General features: G+C 38.7%; 2 protein-coding genes across 13 annotated transcripts; both read left to right on the top strand.

Annotated features, from left to right (window-relative positions):
- The first annotated feature begins 1,673 nt into the window (after positions 1–1,673).
- On the top strand, positions 1,674–5,819 carry LOC308402153 (myelin-oligodendrocyte glycoprotein-like). 3 transcript variants are annotated; one of them, XM_080890802.1, is made up of 6 exons: positions 1,674–1,807; positions 3,164–3,232; positions 4,085–4,462; positions 4,553–4,645; positions 4,798–4,839; positions 4,918–5,819. In XM_080890802.1, the coding sequence occupies exons 1-6, from the start codon at positions 1,717–1,719 to the stop codon at positions 4,950–4,952; spliced, it is 708 nt and encodes a 235-aa protein (XP_080746928.1). In that variant the 5' UTR covers positions 1,674–1,716; the 3' UTR covers positions 4,953–5,819. The 3 variants fall into 3 exon arrangements, with proteins under 3 accessions (XP_080746928.1, XP_080746927.1, XP_080746926.1); XM_080890801.1 differs by having other exon boundaries at positions 4,738–4,839; XM_080890800.1 differs by having other exon boundaries at positions 4,735–4,839.
- A 1,439-nt stretch (positions 5,820–7,258) lies between these two features.
- On the top strand, positions 7,259–19,053 carry LOC308402118 (myelin-oligodendrocyte glycoprotein-like). 10 transcript variants are annotated; one of them, XR_013972704.1, is made up of 7 exons: positions 9,197–9,317; positions 10,843–11,220; positions 11,313–11,405; positions 11,510–11,607; positions 11,682–13,160; positions 14,725–14,795; positions 16,977–17,117. XR_013972704.1 is itself a non-coding variant. In XM_080890741.1 (5 exons), the coding sequence occupies exons 1-5, from the start codon at positions 9,236–9,238 to the stop codon at positions 17,887–17,889; spliced, it is 690 nt and encodes a 229-aa protein (XP_080746867.1). In that variant the 5' UTR covers positions 9,197–9,235; the 3' UTR covers positions 17,890–19,053. The 10 variants fall into 10 exon arrangements, 5 of the variants coding, with proteins under 5 accessions (XP_080746867.1, XP_080746866.1, XP_080746863.1 ...); XR_013972706.1 differs by having other exon boundaries at positions 11,507–11,607; XR_013972703.1 differs by lacking the exon at positions 9,197–9,317 and adding an exon at positions 7,259–7,392 and having other exon boundaries at positions 11,507–13,160.
- Positions 19,054–20,318: the final 1,265 nt, after the last annotated feature.

Genomic DNA, 20,318 nt, shown 5'->3' with positions numbered 1-20,318 from the left:
CCAGAGGCAAATGAGAAAAACACTTTTTATTTTTACTGGATCTTCAGTCAGGTTGGATTCAAACCAACAGCCACCGGGAGACACTCGGGCCCAGCAGCACCAAGATCATCTTCTATAACAGGAAGTGAGCCTAATTTGAACTTTGACCCCAGCTCAAGACCATGTCCAGTTTATCTATCAAGCTCATTTTCACATAAAGAAAGTGTAGAACAAGAAAACAGAGAGTGGAAGATCAGAGGATCTAAACAGGAAATATTTCTTACAGACGTCTTCAGTCAGAGTTGCTGCTGTCAGACTCTGGAGGATCTGCTTGGAAACATCAAGCAGTGAAACTGATGGATTTCCTCCTTCAATACAAAAATGTGAAGTTCAGGCTGGAGAAGAAACACTCCTCTGCCTCACTGTCAGCATGTTTAATGAATATTTATTGTAATGTATGTTTGCACTGATTGCCGATCACGCTTCAACTGAGTCGTCCTCGGTCAGAAGGAATGGTACTCCACAGTGATGTAGTTCAAATAACTTTACTAAGGAGGTGGCAGATGAAATCAACAGGATGTACAGCGTTGGTAGGGAGGCATTACAGTATTCACATGCAGGTAAAGGGGGTGTGAGTGTGTATATGGGTGTGTGTGTGGTCATATGGTAAGCACGCACACAGTATTAACTCACACAGGAATGCAAGTAAATACGTTACTCCTCCGACACACCTCTCATCTGTCCTGAACTGCGCTGAACACGTTCCCAACCGGAAGTACAGATACCGAGGTGCATAATGGGCAACGTAGTATAAAACAGCTACAGTGAACAAGCGGACTTTTAACATTTATTTAGTCTCACTGTGTGAACTTATTTAAATGTTATACCTGAGTATTTAAAGAGAACTTAAATCTTCAGTGAGACCTTAAAGCGTCTCCGATTGACAAATTAAAGGGTTAAAATCCCCCCTGATCATTGCTAACTAGACCGAAACAAATCATCCCCAAACACCAAGACTGTTTTGTGTTTAAATATGTTCAGTTTTTTTTCCAGCATCCGATACAGATCAAAGCGTTAAAGGAAATTTAAAGGTTTCTCTCTAGGTATGGCCTCCTTCCATAGTCCAAACATTAAGTGGAGACTCTACATTGCTCATAGGCAATGTGAGTGTGAATTTTTCTGTCTTTCTGTATTGGCCCGCAACAGACTGGAGATCTGTCACGGGTGCACTCCGTTTCCCGCCCTATGGTAGCTGGGATGGGCTCCCTCCCGACCCTGATAAGGATGGAAGCTGCACTTCCAACAATATCTATAAAAAGGGAAATCTTTGTGCCCAACTTAACATGCAAAGCAATCTGATACAGTTGAAAATTACTCCTAAGGTCAGCCTAAGTGTCCTGGAGTGATAGTGTTGCAAACAGAAATACCCAGAAGAGCCAGAGGATCAGGGCAGGGGGTATATTTATCGCAAATATGTCTGTAGTTCAAAGTGATGGAGAACAACACTTGTTTATAGCTCAGTGATGGACTTTTGTTTAGTAAGACCTACATAACTGGGTGAAAGGGTGTTCCAGCTCATGACTGTGTTGGCTGGTCGTGTTTTCTCCAGGTGTTTCCAGATGTTTCTAGTCAAATGACTAAGGAAAAGAGAGCGAGAGGGGGGCGGAGCTAAAGAAGTAGCCTACTTGAACGGTCCACGATGATTCGGGTTATTCATTCAAAGAATAACTATGAGCCATGTCTGTGTACAGCTCGCTGGGTGGAGACTCTTCCTCACTGTGGACTTTCATCCTGTTCTCAGCTTTGCTCGTCTGGACTCCCGTTCAAGGTAAACTCACAGCTACATTTCATTCACATTTTCAAGAAATAAACAAGCCGAATTCCCTTTTAGCAGTTCAACTTTGTTTTGTGTCACTGTGAGTAATGACATCAGTTAATTACTTTTGAGACGTAAAATAATGTTAAATTGTGGTGATTATCAGGCAGGTTCTGCCCCGTATGAAGCGGTTTCTTCCCATTTGAGCGTTGATAAGAGTGTTATGTAGGTCGGATAAAGGCGATGATCCACTGAGCATTCTAAAGATGTGTAAAGGTTCGACACGCCTATTTACGTCAGACGCGCCACACCTGTTTCTCACAGCGTAAACAAAACGCGTGCGTCACATTGCTGCCTAGCAACAAGAACGAAATAAGGAAACATGTCCGGTGTGGAAACTCGCTAGAAAACATTAAATATAATCTCTGATATCACGTAATGACACATTTCAAACTTTTTCAAAGTTTGAAATGAGCCGCCATTTCGGCGCAGTTGTAAGGCCTGATCACGTGACTGATTTGTCCAATCAAATTCAGTCACGTGAAAGTCTTGATTTTACATATGTTTCACTTATTCTTGTAAATATTTTTAGTCAGGCTTTCAGTTTAAAGTTTCCATTCTGCGTTAGATTTTAAGTTACTGTCCTACTCCACTGTTTTATGAGGTAAACTCCCTGAACCTACCGTACAAAATAAGAACATAGAAGAAAATCTAGATTAACTTGTACCTTTTTATGGATCTCCTGCTTTGTTCTGAACAGATATGTTCACCTTGGAAGGGAAGGGGTGCTTAATTTGTGTGGTACACACATTTGATCTTTCTAAGAATATTCTACTGAGTTGTAAATTTACACATGTCATAAGCTCATTTATTGTTTGGTAATCATGACTCTGCTCTTTTCAGTCTTGATTTAATTCCATCATTGAGTCATTTCTGGGAAAACCCCCACCACACATCCAGTTAGTTAATCACTGGTGACTAGACATAAAAGAAATTCAATTATATAGGGACTTTTGTGTATGGTTTCTTTATTATTATTATTATTATTATTATTATTATTATTATTATTATTATTATTATTATTTTATCTGACCTGTTATCAGGGTCAAGGAATTATTTTGTGAATATTTCTAACTAATCTATATAGAAAGCATTAAACATCACAATTTAATAAAACATTACCGAATATAAGGCAAAAAAAAGATTATATTAATTAATTTCCATATGTTTATATGTTTTTGTTTGTTTGTTTTTAAATATATTCATGTTCAGGCTTCATGTTTTTGTGTATGATGTCAGCTGCTTGTATAATAAAATCTTCTCTATCTTCTCATGATCTCTTCTGAAGTTGTGAATTTCTTTTTCCAGTTATTCCGACGTCCCGTGATGGTACAGGAAGTCTTTCTAGAAGTCCAGAAGTCTTCAGTAGCCAACTTGGTAACGTCTCCACACTGTAGAACTTAATTCACTTAAATTACATTGAATTTGTTTAAGAAATCATGGCCTTACGGGGGGGAAAAATAATGTCAGCAAACGAGGACTGAATTAAACCAACGTCACACAAACCTAATATACTGAATATTTGCGTTGTTGTTTCCACACAAACACCAGAAACCACATCATACATTGTGGTAAGGGGATGAATTAACACTATGTTCCAATATTTTTAGCCGACATATGCGTCCATCATGGCTTTCCACAGATGAGCTAGTTTTGGCTTTAACAACCTAATTCAGAAGAATTTGTGGATTAAGGTTTTTTTTTTTTTTTTTTTTGTCTTCCTGTGTCTGGTTACTGTAATTTCCTTGTTCTGGATCAGCAGGTACCCACAGGAACCCAGCATTTTACTGTCTGTCTGATGATCTCATGATGATGTCACTTATTTACAGAGATTACTCACAGAGGAAGCTGTTCAGGTTTAGATTAAATCAGTTACTGACCAGACTGTTTCCCATGATCAAAACTTTGAATCCCTGACACTGCGTGTGTCTGAACCAGCACAGATATGCCTCCATTTAAACCGGATGCATTCAGCTTAATTTATTCTGCTGTAAATTTGCATCCTGATATTGAGATCCCTGTCCTGTTTACCAATAGACTGAGGAGGACTTCTTTCTTTAAATAATTTGATCTCAGTAAGAAACATTTCTGGAATAACAGCAGAAACACTCATTTGGCTGTTCAAGATCTTCAAGTGTTTGTGTGTGTGTCACTTTACAGAGTTATACACTGAAGATCTGTGGAAGTTCTGCAGGAGTTCAGGAGAATTAATTTTCCATCTGTTTCCAGGTGAGGTTCTGGTGATTGGTTCAAATCTTCCAATCATCGCTGCTCCGGGTGATGATGTCATCCTGCCGTGTCACCTGGCGCCCATGTTCGATGTCCAGGGTCTGACGGTGGAGTGGTCCAAACCCGACCTGAAGCCCGACCCGTCGGACCGTCTGAGCCGAGTGGAGTACGTTCACCTGTACAGGGACAGGCAGGAGGTCCCCGACATGAAGATGGCCTCGTACTTCAGGAGGACGGAGCTGTTCATGGACGACATGAAACACGGGAACATTTCACTGAAGATCCTGAACGTGTCGGAGGAAGACAACGGCAGATACAGATGTTTCATCCCCAAGCTGCAGAGCGGAGTGAAAGCTGCTGTTGTTGAACTTGTAGTCGGTGAGAAGATTTGTTTTGGCGATGTTTGTGGTTCCAAACTCAAATTTTTATTAACAATTTATGACTCTTATGTTTTTTTGTGTCTTTTAGACCCAAACTACGGGAAAATCTCATTGACAGAGACACCACTGCATCCCAGAAACGTCCAAACTCCAGATCCTGAGGACACGACTCAGAGAAACAGTGAGAAAAAAAAATCCAGATTTATCTCTGCATCATTTCTGTTTTGGTGACGTTTTTGGTCCATTTGTGGTGACCTTTTTTCACCTAAGCAGGTCGGTCCAGGGTCGCTGTGCTGATCTCCATCATCATCATCACTGTTTCTTTACTTGTAGTCGCTGCACTTGCTGCTTATTTCTCTCGCCATCACACAAAAGGTACGTCAGAAACAAACACAAACATGTTTTTGCTTCTTGTGCCGTCAGACTGACTCATTATTAAACTTCTTTTAATAGAAGCATTCGGGGGACCAGGGGATCCAAAGTCATAACAATTACTAGTGCTTTGCACAAAGGATTGTTGGTGTTAATGGAGTGGAGAGCGTTGGTTTATCTTTTCTGGATCCTGACAATTTGGTTGGGGATTCAAACAAGCAGCCACAGGGAGACACTTCAGTCCAGCAGCACTGAGATCATCACAAGGTCACTTTTACAAAAGTGTTTAACAACTATCAGATAAAACACAGAGTGAATGCTACACAGTATCTACACAGTAAATAAATGAAAGACGTTACATGTACGTTATTATTATCATAAATAGAATGAGAGCACGAAGCTCTGCTGAGGAAAGTATTTACTTAAAAAAAAAAAGTTTTCTATTTTGTATGTGTTCGTTTTGTTTTCTTTGTTTGTTTGTACTTTATGAAGTTTGCAAAGCAGTAAATATGTGATAATAATCTGACAGATGTTTACTTTGATTGCACAAACATTATGTAGAAGTCATGGATGAATAACAGGTATTTATTTGTAAATAACTGACTATATAAAACTTGAGCTGATTATTTAATTTTACACTATAGTATATTTCTGACTAACTGGGCAGCTTACCATCTTTCTCTGGGGTCAACTTAAAAAAGCTTTTATTTGGTATAGAAATTCACAGTTAACCTCGCTGATGTGAAGCATGCACTTGACCATAGATGGAGAGATGATGTCTTTGATTTTTAAATGTTTGTCTTGACATTTGTTCTACTTATTTTTATTTTTTATGAACTTTAACGTGTTTCTTTTATTTGTCTTTAATGTTTAAAATCACCTCCTTCCTGCTCTTTGTAAACTTTGTTTTTAAAGTGTGTTATAAATAAATTATTCCGTGCCTCATATATATTTATTTATTTATTTATCATTTCTGTGTGTTGTTTCCTGTTTGCATTTTGTGAAGTTTTCAAACTGTTTGATTAGATGAAAGTTTGTATTTTTGTGAATTATTTTGTGTTTCACAGATATTAAAATGCTCTACAGAGTTTTATTATTCTTAGCTCAGTCTGATGCAGTCATCTCTTACTGCTTTACACACATACACACACTCTTACTCCTTTATGTCTCAATTAATGTCATGTATGATGAAGTTTTCATTAGTCTCATGTTTCTGACAGTTTGATGGGAAACATGCACGTGAGGAGCTACCTGGATTTAATTTGCCAAGTCTGGTAGTCCTCGTCTTGCTCCTTATCACAAACTAGCTTTCAGGGCCTCATACAAAAACAGTCTTAACCCTCTAAAATAAAAACTAAAACTACATATAAAAAAAACAAAGAGTGACATTTTAGTTAACTAAAATAAAATCTAAAAATTGTCAGAAAATGCAAAACTATAATAACTCTTATAGCCATCTCCAGGACTGTTTTTGTTTTGTTCCACTTAACACAGGTGCAGACTCGAGTCCTCAGTCCTGTATGTCACTGAATTTGTCAGAGACTGTGGTGGCAGACCATGGAGTTGCAGGCGAGAAGTAGCACCCAAATGCACGACTCTTGTGGTGAACAGTGAATTTATTTATAAAGTGCACAATGAATCACTATTTACAAGTTCCAGGCACTGGGGTGGCGTGGCGCTTCCTCCCTGATCCACACAGTGCAAGTGTCTATAAAAAGTGCATAGTGAAAACAGCAAACTCCTACCAATACCTAGTGAAGACAAAACACATTGATGACTAGACGATCCTTACTTTAGCGAGGGTTTTCTAAAATAGCAGACCGCGGCTGTACTGACAAGTCAGAAGGAAGAATCGGCACCGACTGGAGCTCAGCCACACTCTTAAATAAGGCGCTGATGACGAGTGGCAGGTGTGGCTTCCTCCAGCGCAGGAACACTTGCAGGATCACGATCTGGCAACCCAAAACATCTGGGAGCATGGACACAAATACACACACAGGGAGACGGTTGAAGAAAAAAACCAAAAGACTACACTCAGAAAAAAAAGCATATTTATACAGAAAGTACAAGTCACAGTGATTTAGTGATCATTAAAATGTGTTCAGAACTGCTGATGGTTCATCTCAGACGCACGATATGATATCCTCGTGTTAGTGTTGTTGGCACATAGATGATGACACACTGCTCTCCCCTTGTGACTGCCGTCAGCAGCAGTTATGCAGTTTATGGTAATTTCATGGGTGTAAGTTACAATAAATACATTAAAGTACTTTCTTTTTAATAAATCATATTTAATGTATACATTTTTGGTTTAACAACAGACATTTAAAGGTTTTACAGAATGTTTCCAGGGTGGAACCAATGTTCAGTCTGTTGTTTGAGGTTGACAATATTTTCATTTACACGTCACACTCGGTAGAGAGCAGCATGCTTTCCTTTCTCAGTTGGTGGTAGAGCTATGTAGACGCATGCAAAGAAGTTTCCCGGCTATGGGGAAAGAGTGTGCACTGCGAGATGTGTTTTCATTAACCCCTTCAAGTTCATGCGGCCAATGAGGTTTGCAATTTGTGTTTTATATGTTAGTAGAAAAATTAGATGTTTGTTTGTGACAGAACTGTCAAGTTTATGTTGGTCATTGTAAAGGTCAAATTGTGAATGTTTTTTATGTTGTTGAATAATATGCTTTATTGTTTATTCTCTATGATAACAACTTATTGTGAAAACTGATCACTCTATGTTGTTTGCACAGTTCAAATGGCATGGTTGGTGCCACTTGTGTCCATTAAATGCAGTAAAAGTCAAGAATGCCTTGAGTCCGTTTTTCAACTTTGAGGAAGCTGACTTTATAATTTGAAAGTATTGGTACTGGTGTTGGCAATACTGTAGTTAATCAGTATTGAGTCGATACCAAAAGTTCGAGGATCACACAGCGTTGCTCAGAACTCTTCATCGTCACCATCATGAAGACCATGAAGAGTTGAGAGTTAATGATCGTTATTCAGGCTACAGACGATCCGCAGTGACATCTTGAACTTAGCTGATTTGTTCGTGAACCCGTGTTAAGTGTTCACATAGTAGACCCACACAGGGTCTCAGATGGATACGTTGATGCAATGCATCATGGGAGTTGTTGTTAATTCCTCCACCAAAACAGTCTTAAAGTAAAAAAAAAAAAAATAGAAGTAAAAAAGTAACTTTTACTTTAAGAATCAGTGACTTACAAATAACATCCCTTTGAATTTGCTTGTCTAGACACGTAGGTGTGGGTAAATCCAGAGCCTGTCTGCACACTCACAACGTTACACCGATAAAAAGAAATGCTGAGTTCTGACTTCATATCAGGATCTGTTAAAGTTTTTTTTAGCTAACCATAGAGCAGTGAAACACATCGCATATTCAGATGATTTAAATCATTTCACAGAAGAAGGATCAACACATCAGCGGAGACGTTCAGAGGGACTTTCAGCTGATTCAAAATGAATCCAAAGACAGTGAGATTAAAGATTAAATCATAGTAAAAAAAATAAAATAAAATATAATCAACACAGTATTTTCAGAGGGGTCAGAGCGCTGAGAGAACAATCATGGCAGACAAACAGATGACCAAAGCAAATACAGCAGTATTTTGTCTTTCAGTATCATAAGAGGCACAGCAGTATTTTAGTTTTATGGTTTTATTTTGTTCGCTTTGTCTTCTCCTGCAGCATGAGTTAGCATCAATGTTCTGAGTCATCAAAGTCATGAAGCTTGTGACAAACACCTGTTTTATCTGCCAGCTGAATCTAAAAATAATCACGGGGTTAACCGCGGGGATTTATGGGAGTTTTTGAAGACTTTGGAAACTTTATTTTGTCCCCTTCATCGAGTTACAGTTAAATATTATTGTTTGTTATAGATCATGTTTTTTTCTAACATTTCCGTGGTCCGAGCTTTTCTATAGCAATGAGTAATTATTGTTAACAACAAAGAACAACTGATCTGGTGATCATGTTGTTTGATAACGAACGTTAACGGGTCAAGGCTCCAGGTGTTTCCAGATGTTTCTGGATGTTTCACGTTTGGAGTTCCTGATTTAAAAATTCTGGCATTAAATTGCTAGAGTCAAAAACATGTTTATCTGCGATCATGAGCGCAGTGAGTTTACTGATAGACACGATGAATTGTAAGATTTATTTATTTATTCATTCATATATAAACGAATATCACCAGTTAGCCTGACCACCTGTTAAATCGCGCAAACACTGTGAAGGACAGAAATATGTTCAGCAGCGGAGCAAGTCAGCTGTTGCTGTATTCAACCAATCACAGACGAGTGATGCGGGAATTTAAAGCCAGTCTCGCTTTGACTGAGCAGGAGGCAGAAACACAGACCTGACTGACTCAGTCCGTGCTCTCTGCGATGTCTGTGTGCAGCCCGCTCTCTGCCTCGCTGTGGACTTTTATCCTGTGCTCGGCTTTCAGCGTGTGGACTCCAGTTCGAGGTAAACGTTACTGTCAGCTCACAGCTGTGGTTTCTTCTCTGTGTCGCTGTGAGCAAAGACAGTTATCAGTGACTTACTGACACGGAAAGAAGTTTAAACGAGATGATTCAGGTTCGCCCCTGTGATTTGCGGCTTCCCCCCGTTAATATAGCAGGTGGACTGTGTGAGTGTGAACTTGTCAGACTGCTGCTTCTGTTAATGCAGCAGAATTAAAAAAAAAAAAAAATTATGTTTAAAAAATATAATAGAGCGTTTTTGTTTCTGACTAACACACAGGATGAAGTCTGTATTGTACTGAGCTGGTGTTCTATCATCACTGAGTGGAAACGACTTCATTTAGAGGGTGTATGAGGAGGATGTGAAGGGTGGAGTAAAAACAGATGATTAGAGTTGGGTTTAAAGGTTTGGGTGGAGCACTGAAGGTTTTATTAACACTCAGTTATTGTTTTTTTTTTAATCACTGCTCTGTTACAGGTTATCTGAGGCAGAGTCACTGAGCCTAGCATGAAGTAGAACAACACAGCTTTAGTGTACTAAAGTAAGAGAGCTCTGACTGTAAGTGAAACATGCTCTACAGTCTGGTTCAAGCTGAACAAGCTGATTTGATAATAAATCAAACGAGGAGCTTTGACTTTAATAACTCATCTTATAAGACTAACCAAACTAATCAGATACTCTGGTCATGATTCAGCAGCTAGCAATGCCATGTGTGAGTGACTCACAGGAACTTCTGCTCTCTAATCTCATCCATCCATACAGTTTTAACTGATGTGTCTGCAGGACAGGCGTCCGGTGTCAAAATCTGAGTCAGACCAAATATGTGGATCCATCTTGGAAATAAGCAGCTGAGTCTAGTTTCTAGACTTCATGTGTCTGCAGATCACAGGCAATTATTGCTGAGCAGCACGTGTATGTAGGGTTCGTTATATAGTTACAGAAACACATCCTCCACATTATGAGTCATTGTGAAAAACTGACAGAAGGCAGATCTTCTGCTGTTTTGTTGGTTTGCTGTAAGACCACGTCCTGCTGATCCAGTTATCAACATGCTGCAGCTTCATCTCATGATCTTCTTAAACTCTGGGTAGTTCAAAGACTGTCACTGTGACACGAAGCAATGAAAAGAAGTCATGATGACTCAATCAGAAATCTGAATCTGATTAATTAGCACAAAATACTCCATGTCGTTGCTTTCAGTGCCTTTTGCTTTTCTTTGTCTCATCTGATAATCAGCTGAACGTCTCTGAGTTGTGAACATTAGTAAACTGAGCCTCGTCTGCATTTCCTTTAAACAGATTATCAGGTTTGTGTGTGTGTGTGTGTGTGTGTGTGTGTGTGTGTGTGTGTGTGTGTGTGTGTGTGTGTGTGTGTGTGTGTGTGTGTGTGTGTGTGTGCGCCTCAAAAATCTGACTTGTACCTAAAATGTTCAGTGTGACTAGAAATGTTTTATAGAAACACATTTCTAGTCATGAGGGTCTGTGGGAGTTCAAAGGGTTTAACTTTTTAATTTTCCATCTGTTTCCAGGTGAGGTTCTGGTGATTGGTTCAAATCTTCCAATCATCGCCGTGCCAGGTGATGATGTCATCCTGCCGTGTCACCTGGAGCCCATGTTCGATGTCCAGGGTCTGACGGTGGAGTGGTCCAAACCCGACCTGAAGCCCGACCCGTCGGACCGTCTGAGCCGAGTGGAGTACGTTCACCTGTACAGGGACAGGAAGGAGGTCCCCGACATGAAGATGGCCTCGTACTTCAGGAGGACGGAGCTGTTCATGGACGACATGAAACACGGGAACATTTCACTGAAGATCCTGAACGTGTCGGAGGAAGACAACGGCAGATACAGATGTTTCATCCCCAAGCTGCAGAGCAGAGTGAAAGCTGCTGTTGTTGAACTTGTAGTCGGTGAGGAGATTTGTTTGGTTTTTTTTTTTTTAGCCATTTTCAAAGTTTCAGCCTCATTTTACAAACAGACGCTGACTATGTGTCTCTTTTAGATCCAAATGTCTCTGAAACCACGACGATGGACATGCTGCTGCTTCCTAGAAACCTCCAAACTCCTGATCCTCAAGATGTGACTCAGAGAAATGGTGAGAAAACACTCCAACTGTTCTCTGCATTGTTTCTATTTTTGTGAAGTTTTTTTTTCTAAACTGTATGTTTGTTTTGACCTTGTTCATTTCTACATCAGTAGGTCGTTCCAGGGTCTTTGTGGACGTCGCTTTCATGGCCTTAATATCAGTTGCTGCTTTTGCAGCATATTTTTCCCATCGCCTGGTTCAGAAACAAAAAGTGAGAACCAAACACAAACACGTTGTTGCTTCTTGTGCCCTCAGACTGACTCATTATTTAACTTATTTTAACAGAAACATCGAGAGGATGAAGGGACCCAAAGCCAGCTATGACAGTCTTGCTGTATTTCTTAAGAGGCTGATGATAATATTTCATGAAGCATTAAAATTTAACTTTACAGGATCTTCACAGCAGACTTGTTAATAATTTCACCTCCTCACTGCGTACGACTCTGGATACTGTAGCTCCTGTGAGCTGATTTATCTTTGACCTGTTTACAGGTCAAAGATAAATCAACTCAAGACCTGCTGCAGGCTCATCTCATCAGTGAAAATAAGGGCAGTACGACTCTTGCACAGAGAACAGAGCCGGCAGCACCTGCTGCACATGAGGGAAGTTCACATGCAAAGACCACAGTGTTCATTTTCAGCTCTGCTCCACCAGCTCCCCCTGGTGGTTGGGGAACATACTGCCGGTTGGGCACAGTAATAACAGGAACTGTTTATACTGTTTGTACGGTGCATAAAACAGTTACATATTTAAGTAAACGTATTTATTTGTATAAAAACTGAATTAAGCTGGACAGGCTGTGGTTAGTTTTTTAATAAAAATACACATTTGGCCTAAATTCACTGCTCTTGTATTGAAGTTTGTGTCACAGTGGGAGGCGGGTCACATATTGGCCTTAACACTTATATGACTGGGTAGCATTAGCAATTTACAGCCAGCAGATTCTTTTGTTTGTTTGTTTTCTTTCCCTCAAAAAAGGGATGGTGTGATAAAACGTTTTTTCAAGCCTTTACTTGGTATTTACTACAAAATATGTGTTGTTTTAATTGTTTGTTAATTTTCCCCAATTTCTTATTTTGTTTGAATTCACTGTTTTGCTTTTGTCTGTAGAAACACTTTGCGTTTTCTACCTCCACATAGTAATAGTTACGCAAACCAAACAAGAAATGCAACAAGACATTTGTTATCTCTTTGTAAACCGGTGATTCATTGTTGTGACATCCCTCCTTTTGATATATACTTATATATACATGTACTTTATTTATTTTTTTTACTGTTTTAATATATACAAAATCATTCGTTGTCAGGTGACATTTAACAACAATTCAATCTGTCATGACAAAGATGTTTTTCTGAAAAATCACATGACAAATGGCAATTTAAAAAAAGAAAAGAAAAATCTAGAACTGTAAACAAATATTGCCAAGGAAACACCAAGCATACCAGTTAACCCGGAAAAGCGTATTGGCTATGTCATTTTAAGCCAATCAACACAGAGAGGGGTGGAGTTTAGATCCGCCCATATTTCCAAAACACACTGAGAGTATTTGAGCAACCGGCGGAGAGAAAATGTGTCAGAGAGAATATTCGGGAGCAGGAGGCAGAAACACAGTCGAGAGGAGCCTTCATTCATTCATTCATTCATTCATTCAGACTGTGTACTTTATCCACCATGTCTGTGTACAACTCGTTCTTTGAGGACTCTTCGTTCCTGTGGACTTCTATCCTGTGCTCGGCTTTCAGCGTGTGGACTCTGGTTCAGGGTAAGCGGATATTTTAAACGTTACTCTGAGCTGCAGTTTAATAACATTTTATGAATCAAATCAGCCAAATTAACTATTATCAATTTTCCTTTGCCGTGTGGTATTATAAGCGATGACAGCTTTCAGCGAATTACTTTGACATTACATAATAATATATTAAATGTGATGATTCTCGGGTAACTTCTCCTCTAACGAGCGGTTTATTTTCGTGATTTTATTTTGATCCACCGAACAGTCTATAACTGTGAGTGTCATGTCTGTGTGTGAAGGTTTAAGGCCGATACTGAAGCCACACGAAGCAGAACCCTGAGTTTATCACAATGTAAACAGTAACCATGTTTGTTCTGTTTACACACGTGCTTAGCAACACTTCCGGTGACGCGATAACTGTGGCGATTCGGGGAAAACCAGCATCTGGTTATCTGAAATAATGACGTATACATTAACTAAACATCCGGTTTGTCGCATGAAATGTTTTCAGAGACTCGTTTCGCGCAGCCGTTGCTGTGAAATTTACAGTTTGGAATGAGCCGCCATCTTGTTTCAGGCTCAAACCTTAATCACGTGATTTTCGTCCAATCAGGGCGGCTCTAATGTGCTGTGACCTAGTGTATGTGTGTAAATATATATTTCTATTTTTAACGTTAAATGAAATCGAATCAATTTACAAAAATTATTAATTAAAAAAATTTAAGTGGACTGGAATACATACATTAATAATATATGTTTCAAATTTAAAAAACGTGTAATCCCAAACAACAACCAATAAATATTTACACTTTAAACCGAACGAATGAAGCAAAGTCTAGATACTTATTATTCTTGTATAGCCCTGAGCTCAGCTTAATCTCCTCACAGTGGATATCAGGTGGAGAATGAAGCTAAACGAGTAAATAATGACAGGATTAAAATGAATAAATTAAAAAATAATGAATGAATAATTATCCAGTATGATGATCAAATGCTTGGCTGGGTTGCAGAAGATTCACATTAATAGTTAGTTGTTTTAAAACGATTAACCTGTAGCCTCTTATGGAGCCCTCCTTTGTTTTACATAATCAGGTAGTTCATCTTGGCAGAGAAGCAATGTTTGATTTGTATTGTGTTTTTTTTTCCATATTTGATTGATATTAAGTTGTATATGTTGTAATCATATTTAATTTTTTGGCAATTATGATTTTGATATTCCCAATGGGAATTTAACATTGAAGCGTCCTTGCTCTAAGTTTCTAAACAAGGGGTTGATGACTTTGTCTTGTCTATTGTTACTTTGACTTTATCAGAGTTACAACTAATGAATCACTGTTGTAGGTAATATTGGTCACTCTACATGATAACAGCACTCACAACCTGATATGATAGTTTTTTCAGGTAATATTTAATTTATACTAATTCAATGAGTTTGAACTATTCTTAATTTTTTAAAAACAATATTAATATTCTAATTTTTTCACATTTTTCTTTTCACAATTCATGTTTTTGTCTATGGTTGCATTATAAACTCTGTTCAAACCTTTTCCAGTTTGATTGGACAGTTTAGTAAGTTGTGGATTTCTTTTTCCAGTTAATCTGATGTCCCTTGATAGAACACAGTGTCTTCTAGAAGTGTAGGAGTCACCTTCAGCAGCCATCGCGGTAACATGTCCACACTTTGAAATTTGTTACACTGAATTTAAAAAGTTAAGATCAGTGCCTGCAAAAAATGCTATCAAGAAAGGAGGGCGAGCTAAACCACACTGTTTATTTTGAATGTTTTATATATGGACAATACACCCTTACTTTAGCAATTTTTATAATGAATCCAACTTAAAAATATAAGACTTAAAATAAGACAGTATTTATATTATCAGTGAAGAGACAACGTTTGGTCCTGTGTTTCATACACTGCACAGTTTCAGGACCGAGTGGTTAAACCTCAGCACTTAATAGCTTCACTTTAGCTTAATAGTTGCATTGTTTTTGCCACACAAACACCAGAAACTGCATCATACATAATTATAAATCTAGACACAGTCCCATGAATGTTTGTGCCCGCTATTACAGAAGTGTATATCTGTACAGTTTTTATACTCACCGTGAAAAGGGAACTTACACTAAGTAATTAGAGATTGCTTAATGTAAGCAGGTAACCTTAAAAAAGGAAAATATTGTTTTATTGATCAGAATTTGAATTCTCGTGAAGAGCCTTCTCTAAAGGCAAAAAGCAGATTTAAAACTAAGCAATGTATAATGAATATGTTGTTTATCCCTCCCTGTAGAATTAAACGGAGGGATTTCATATATTTATAAAAACAAAATAGTTTTACTAAGGATAAAAATTCATTCTAATCTCAAATGTCTTCAAATCTTTTACGTTTTTGAGCATTTATTGCTAAGATACAAAATGTAAATCTTACCTTATATTTTATACCAAAAGAGCTCAAAAGGGGAATAAATAAATGAAAAATAAACCCAGAAAACAACAAAGAAATGTAAAAAAAAAAAAAAGTAAAAAGCTTACGCTTAGAAAGAAAAGAGACTGGATTTCTTTAAGTTTCATGAAGCTGTCTCAGGAGTCCCAGGTTTTTTAAGCCATAGTGGGAGTTTTCCCTTAAGAGGGTTGTTGACCCACTATTTATCATGTGCCTCATCACATGAGCCAAGATGTGAAAAAGAGTGTGGGTCATTATCACCACATGTTTCAGGTGAAACCGCTGTGAGACCTTGCCTCATCCTATCATGTGATCCATTGAAATCGACTGACGCAAGATGTGAGTGGGCGTTAAGGTGTCTGGGGAGGGATCTCAAAACTGGATTATAGATGGCAGAGAGTTGGTGTCGTAAACCCCCGCCTCTGTTCAAAGATGGTCGCTCACAGTGGACATAGATGGCGTCTTTCACTCCTCTTTCAAACCATCTGTCTTCTATGTCCAATGTGTGAACATGGATGACTGACAACTTACACAGATATAATGAACATTTAAATAAAGCTCAATCCAAGTATAATCCAGTGATACATTAATGAAATTAAAATATTTACTGTTTAAAAGGCAGCAAAGCGTTTCTCTTTATTAAAGACACAAAGCTGAGCCTGACACATTTAATCTCATTACAAAGTTACAGGCAACAGTTCATCCTTGGGGGTGGGACATAAATATTAGATGGTAATCCAACCAAGACGATGAGATATTTCAGTCCAACAGAAATCAGCATTCTCTCTTTATAAAAAAAAATCACATATTTTAAAAAAAAAAAACAAATTGCATGTTACATAACAAAAAGGACATGACTTTGTTTATTCCCCGAATCCAAACGTTCCTTACATAAACGCTTGAGTTGAAGACAGTAGGAATGGTTTTGGTTCTTCGAAGAGGTCTTCTCCAGGTCTAAATACTGACAGGAAGTCGCAGGTATTTCAGCTTCGAGGTGGTCCTGTGAGTCGCTGAGCCACCCTACCAACATGGTTTATTAAGAGCCAAAGTGCCACAGTGTGAGTAGGATGTTCCAGGTGTTTCAAATAAGAGTTAAAGCATCTGCATGAACATAAAACGGGAAAAATAATTCTGGCAGACTTTAACGCAAGGGCTTGAGACTACGATAATCTGGATGGCTGAAAACCTTCACAGATATGTCACTACTTCATTTAAACTGAAGGATTAAACAGTTCTTTTTACCAAATATACTGAGGAGTATTTGTTTCATTTAATTTGGTCCCAGAAACACTTCTGCGGTAACAGCACAAAGACTCATGGGGCTGTTAATGATCTTCAGGTCTTCACGGTGTAACTCTACAGGGGTCTGTGGGAATTCGGGAGGTTTAATTTTCCATATTTCCAGGTGAGGTTCTGGTGATTGGGTCAAATCTTCCAATCATTGCTGCTCCGGGTGATGATGTCATCCTGCCGTGTCACCTGGAGCCCACGTTCAATGTCCAGGGTATGACGGTGGAGTGGTCCAAACCCGACCTGAAGCCCGACCCGTCGGACCGGCTGAGCCGAGTGGAGTACGTTCACCTGTACAGGGACAGGCAGGAGGTTCCCGACATGAAGATGGCCTCGTACTTCAGGAGGACGGAGCTGTTCATGGACGACATGAAACACGGGAACATTTCACTGAAGATCCTGAACGTGTCGGAGGAAGACAACGGCAGATACAGATGTTTCATCCCCAAGCTGCAGAGCGGAGTGAAAGCTGCTGTTGTTGAACTTGTAGTCGGTGAGAAGATTTGTTCAATCCAAACTGAACTTTCAGACTTGGAATCATGCTTTGTGTATTATTTTAACTCATTTCCAAACTTTCAGTCTCATTTTATCAGCTTATTATAACTCTAGTGTTTATGGTCTTTTTAGATCCAAATTTTGCTAAAACCTCCACGACGGAGACGCCATTGCACTTCCAAACTCCAGATCCTCAGGACGCGACTCCAGCAAACGGTGAGAAGTCAAATTTTCTCTGTCACTTGTGTTTGGGTGACATTTTTTTGTCCATTTGTGGTAACCTTGTTTATTTCTCGTCTACGTCAGCAGGTCGATCCAGGGTCTCTGTGGTCGCCGTTGTCATCACCTTCATGTCGGTTCTGGTTGTCGTCGCTTTTTCTGCATGTTTCTCTCGCTGCCTTCATCAGAAATTAAATGTAAGTAAGAAACAAATAAAACACAAACATGTTGTTGCTTCCTTTTAGACTGACTCATTATTCAATTTCTTTCAACAGAAGCTTTCAGAAGGCAAAACGACCCAAAGCCAAGTATAACTATTCCAGGTGCCTTGCGAACGTTGGTGTTAATGGAGCCGAGACCATTTGAGATTTATCTTTCCTGGATCTTCACAGTCAGGTGGGAAATTTAAACCAGCAGCCACTGGCAGACACTCGGGCCAAGCAGCACTGAGGTCATCATAAAGGCAGTGGATTTTATTTATCGAGCTCATTTTCAAAGAAAAAGAACATTTAAGGATTTAAGGACTTCCTAGTCCCTTTAATGCAAGACTGAAGAAAACCTCCTCTGCTCAAGATGTAGAAGGATGAAGATCATATTTATTTTTATGGATTTGTATTAACTTGAAGACTTAAAATTCTAACTTATTAAAGTTTTACACCTTACTAGTTAAGGACAAAGTAATTCTTCCTAAAAGCTACTAGTGATGGACAAATTAAAAGAGGAAGTCCTCCCTGAAATCGATTTGCTGCTTTATTTATAAAGTTTTATTGGACATTTCCAGCTCAGTGTGTTGGAAAAAGATTTTTCTATCAGTGTGGATCTTGGAGATGCAGAAGATTGTAAAAACATCAACAGGATTTGATGTAACCATAAAGTTTGGAAACCACATTCAAGACTTTTTGTTTCTTCATGTTTACCAAATCAGTTTAATGCAAGTCTGAATCAAAACAGGTCGGTTATCGTGACACTGATGTGGAGAAAGTGTTTACTTACAAAGGCTGTCCTGGATGACATCATGTAACTGATTTTCACATGAGACTTTATGTTTTTAAACTAATTTATCAAATTTAGCTTGAAATTGGCTGGTGGGCAGATCTCTACGACAGAGTCAATGCATTTCTTAAGCTGATACAGAGCTCCGGTTTATGTAAGGAAAACTAGAAGTGTCTATATTTTTTCATTTTAAGTTACAAAATAAAGATACAAACAGATTCTGATTTAAATTTTTGTTGCAGTTATCAGTGATAATTTCATCATGTACATTTGATCTACCTCTGGTAAACGACACAGCTAGCTCCCATTCTCCTTGTTTCTCATGGAAATGCAACAAAATATCAGCGCTTATAAAAGAGTAGAGCAGACATGTTGTGATTAAAGTTGTGTGTCTTTGTGCATCTGTTCTGTTGTGTACAGATGGATACTGGGACTGTTCACAGTTTTGAAGATTTTACATAAAGTTCATTCTCGGATGGATTTAAATAAAGTTATTTTTTATATGAATACAGTGACTGTGTGTGTGTACTCATATTCAATTCTCTGTGAATATCTATTTTAAAATCATTGGTCTCACACGTGCTTTTTTACACCATTTGAAGCAGAACCATCATCTGAAGCTTTGTTTTTTGGAATTTACATGTCCTGTACAGTTTCTCGCTCTGTGGCGAGCTAGTTTTCCTCGCTTTGCATGCAGTTTAAAGACAATCTGTGACCCTCCCTGCTTCCCTCACAGCCTCTATGGGGAAAACACTCATATTACTAATAAGACTTACAGTAAAATATGATTGCTCACAAGAGTGACACTACTCCTGTTTTTCCCATGCATTATAATTTTACTAAACTTTAGGCAACATTACAGAATAATGGATGAGAAAATGTGCGAGGGAGGATAAATGCTTAGGCGAGACAGTCTGGGAAGAATAGTTTCTTGTTTCACGTGGGTTTTTATTCCACATGACTCATTATTTTAAGATCTTTAGCTGATAATGTTTAGCACCTTCAGGCGACTGTTGTTGTGATTTGGTGCTATATAAAAAACATTGAACTGAACTGAACTGAGAAAATAATGAACTCAGTGTTTTACACTCATCTCCCTCAGTCATAATGTGACTCATATATTAGTTCAAATGGAACAGTAAGAATTTACTTTCATAAATTCAACCTCAAATTTAGCTTGGATCTAGCCTGGAGCTGTGGTCGGCTTCCCAAAAGAGAGTAAGCCTCCTGGCACTTCACAGAGTTTTATATGAGAATGTTCATCTTTCTATCCAGTTAAATCTTGTGGGGCGAAGCTTGTTTTGCAGGCCCTGAGCTACGAGGTGGCCATGACGGATATCAGGCGCCAGTTATCGTGTCTACAGCTGGCCCTGAACATTCCTTTATACTGATATATCTGAAGGTTTCTAATTATTCAATCAGTAAGAAGCTGAAGATTCTTTTAATCCCAAAGAAAAATCAAACCCAACTAAACACGCGGTTTTAGAAACACGAGACTAATTAAAAGCCACTCGAGTTATAAAATGAGGAAGAGTCAGACTGTGACAGCTAAAAGATTTACGGCATGAACACTGTGATTAAAACCTCCCCATTCACAGCCTGGATGTTCACATGAGCGGTAAGGAGGGGCTGCATCGTTTATTAGTAGGAGGCAGACCTGACTGCAGCTGTACAGAAGAAGAAGAAGAAGAAGATTTGCTTCTCTCAGCCACAGACTGTCTGAGCTTGCTCTCATCATGTGTGTCTACAA

Source organism: Rhamphochromis sp. 'chilingali', assembly GCF_963969265.1.
Source record: "Rhamphochromis sp. 'chilingali' genome assembly, chromosome: 1".
NCBI lineage: Eukaryota > Metazoa > Chordata > Actinopteri > Cichliformes > Cichlidae > Rhamphochromis > Rhamphochromis sp. 'chilingali'.
Note: the sequence above shows the minus strand (reverse complement) of the source record. Positions and strands in the feature narration are given on the sequence as shown.

Excerpts from the sequence above, each read along its gene's own strand:
- LOC308402153 (XM_080890800.1), top strand. The coding sequence starts at position 1,717 with ATGTCTGTGTACAGCTCGCTGGGTGGAGACTCTTCCTCACTGTGGACT. Across the intron at positions 1,808-3,163 it reads CGTCTGGACTCCCGTTCAAG|TTATTCCGACGTCCCGTGAT; the intron begins GTAAACTCACAG and ends TTCTTTTTCCAG. Across the intron at positions 3,233-4,084 it reads AGTCTTCAGTAGCCAACTTG|GTGAGGTTCTGGTGATTGGT; the intron begins GTAACGTCTCCA and ends ATCTGTTTCCAG.
- LOC308402118 (XM_080890738.1), top strand. The coding sequence starts at position 13,070 with ATGTCTGTGTACAACTCGTTCTTTGAGGACTCTTCGTTCCTGTGGACT. Across the intron at positions 13,161-16,976 it reads CGTGTGGACTCTGGTTCAGG|GTGAGGTTCTGGTGATTGGG; the intron begins GTAAGCGGATAT and ends CCATATTTCCAG. Across the intron at positions 17,773-17,850 it reads GCCTTCATCAGAAATTAAAT|AAGCTTTCAGAAGGCAAAAC; the intron begins GTAAGTAAGAAA and ends TTCTTTCAACAG.